This window comes from Palaemon carinicauda, chromosome 18 (assembly GCF_036898095.1).
Source record: "Palaemon carinicauda isolate YSFRI2023 chromosome 18, ASM3689809v2, whole genome shotgun sequence".
NCBI lineage: Eukaryota > Metazoa > Arthropoda > Malacostraca > Decapoda > Palaemonidae > Palaemon > Palaemon carinicauda.
The window spans coordinates 18,063,685-18,065,704 of NC_090742.1; the positions used below are offsets into that span (position 1 = coordinate 18,063,685).

The window sequence follows — 2,020 nt, forward strand, 5'->3', positions numbered from 1 at the left end:
CCTAATTGGACAACTTGGGAGTCAAACTGAAGAGAAAATAGTCTGGACTATTCAGTTCCAAAAGCTGACTGATTTTCTATCAAAGCTTCAGGGAAAGATACAAAAACAAAATCAAAATTCGTTTGAGTTTATTTGATCACAGGCAACGGTAAATAATCGTAGTGGTAAAACAAACAAAAACAAAGATATTAACAGTTTCTTAACAAAATGAGGTCCAGAGTGAGGTCTGTTTGACCAAAGTAAAATGAGAGAAATGGAAAAAGAAGCAAAATATTGACGATGAAGTGAAAAATAAGATGAAAACACCAGTGACTTGAAAGGCTATATGGGAAAAAGAGGCGGGAAATTAGGAAATCATTGAAGCAAACTTATCAGAAGTTTCACTCTGTCGTATTTTCCTCTGCTTTGGAGTAAAAATATCTAATCTAAAGCTCTAAATATGTTTACCTTTTGCCTAAATATGAATATATATATTATCCTTAACATGGACTTAAAACATTCCCTTGCTTCCAGCCAAGAAAAAACTAAGTATATTTTTTTTTCTTGGTTACCGTACGCCTGTAAAAGATCTATGGGTATAGTAAACTATCGTACAAGAAAATATATAATTGCTTAACACAGGTAAAGTATTTATTTAAAAAAAAAGTACTATAAAGAATCTTTGTACAATATACAAAATCATAGATACGTTAGAATTTCTATCACAGCAATTGCATGCTGTTGGCCACAGAAAATTTTCAGGAACTATTAAAAAAATGTTTTATCTAGTTTATGTTGTCATGTAATATGAGTGTAATCCTATTGGTTGCATAGTTGCCAAATAGTGTATTTACGCTTTAATATTTTCAAGCATCTTTGTTTGGTTTCATTGTAACTTATTTACATACCACATCTACGAAAAATGTAGTGCGAATTCGTGTCCCCTAATTCTACATAATATCGCCCCTTCTCTCTCTCTCTCTCTCTCTCTCTCTCTCTCTCTCTCTCTCTCTCTCTCTCTCTCTCTCTCTCTCTCTCACACACACACACACACACATACACACTATATAAAAATCTAAATGACTCTTGAAGCAATAATGCGTAATGATAAAAATAATACACAAAGAACATCTCTCGAAGTCTCCCCCTCTGGAGGGCACTCAACCCCCGTCGGAGGGAACTGAACACCCGTCGGAGGACACTTAGATCGCTCCCCGCTGAGTTTTGAAAGCCATCTTCTCGCACAACTCGATGGTTTTGAAGGTGGTGTCCGCCACGCCGTTGGGGACGCCCCTCCTGCGGGAGACGCCCTTGGATATGTCCGCTGGCACGACGCTGCTGGGCTTAATGCCGTTGCTGTAGCTCTGAATGACACCGTTCTCCTTGGGCTTCGTCTGAGTTAGTCAAGATGAGGATTATTAATTTTTGGAGTTCTCTTAATATTTTGGTTATTAATTATGTAATTAATTTTTTCGATGAAATTGTTTTGATAATAATGTAATTATATATTTTTTTATGAAATCGTTTTGAAAATATTGTAATTACATTTTTTTCATGAAATTGTTTTCATAATATAATAAAAATATTTTCTTTTTAATGAAATTGTTTTGATAAAATAAAATATTTGATAAATAAAATATTTCTATTTTATTAAATTATTTTCATGATAATGTAATCAAAATATTTTCTTTTTTCTTTCATTGTATGGATAATAATGTAATTGAACTATTTTCTTTTTATGATTTTTTTTAATAAAATTATTAAAATATCTTTTTATGAAACTGTTTTGATAATAATGCAATTGAATTATATTCGTTTTTTATTTGATTGTTTTGATAATAATGTAATTCGAATATTTTTTGTGAAATTGTTTTTGAGAATAATGTAGTTAAAATTTTCTATTTTTTATGAAATTGTTTTAACAATGCAATTGAATTATTTTCCTTTTTATGAAATTGTTTTGATGATAATGTAATAGAAAGATTTTCTTTTTATAAATTTGTTTTAATGATAAAGCGAGTGAAATATTCTATTTTCTATG

General features: G+C 30.8%; 1 protein-coding gene across 1 annotated transcript in view; it reads right to left on the reverse strand.

Annotated features, from left to right (window-relative positions):
* Positions 1–953: 953 nt before the first annotated feature.
* Positions 954–2,020, reverse strand: part of LOC137656994 (very long chain fatty acid elongase 7-like) — a 19,874-nt gene continuing 18,807 nt past the window's right edge. The window contains exon 9 of the mRNA XM_068391342.1: positions 954–1,373. Within this exon, the coding sequence (XP_068247443.1) occupies positions 1,182–1,373 (192 nt within the window). The 3' untranslated portion in view covers positions 954–1,181. The remainder of the gene's footprint in view (positions 1,374–2,020) is intronic.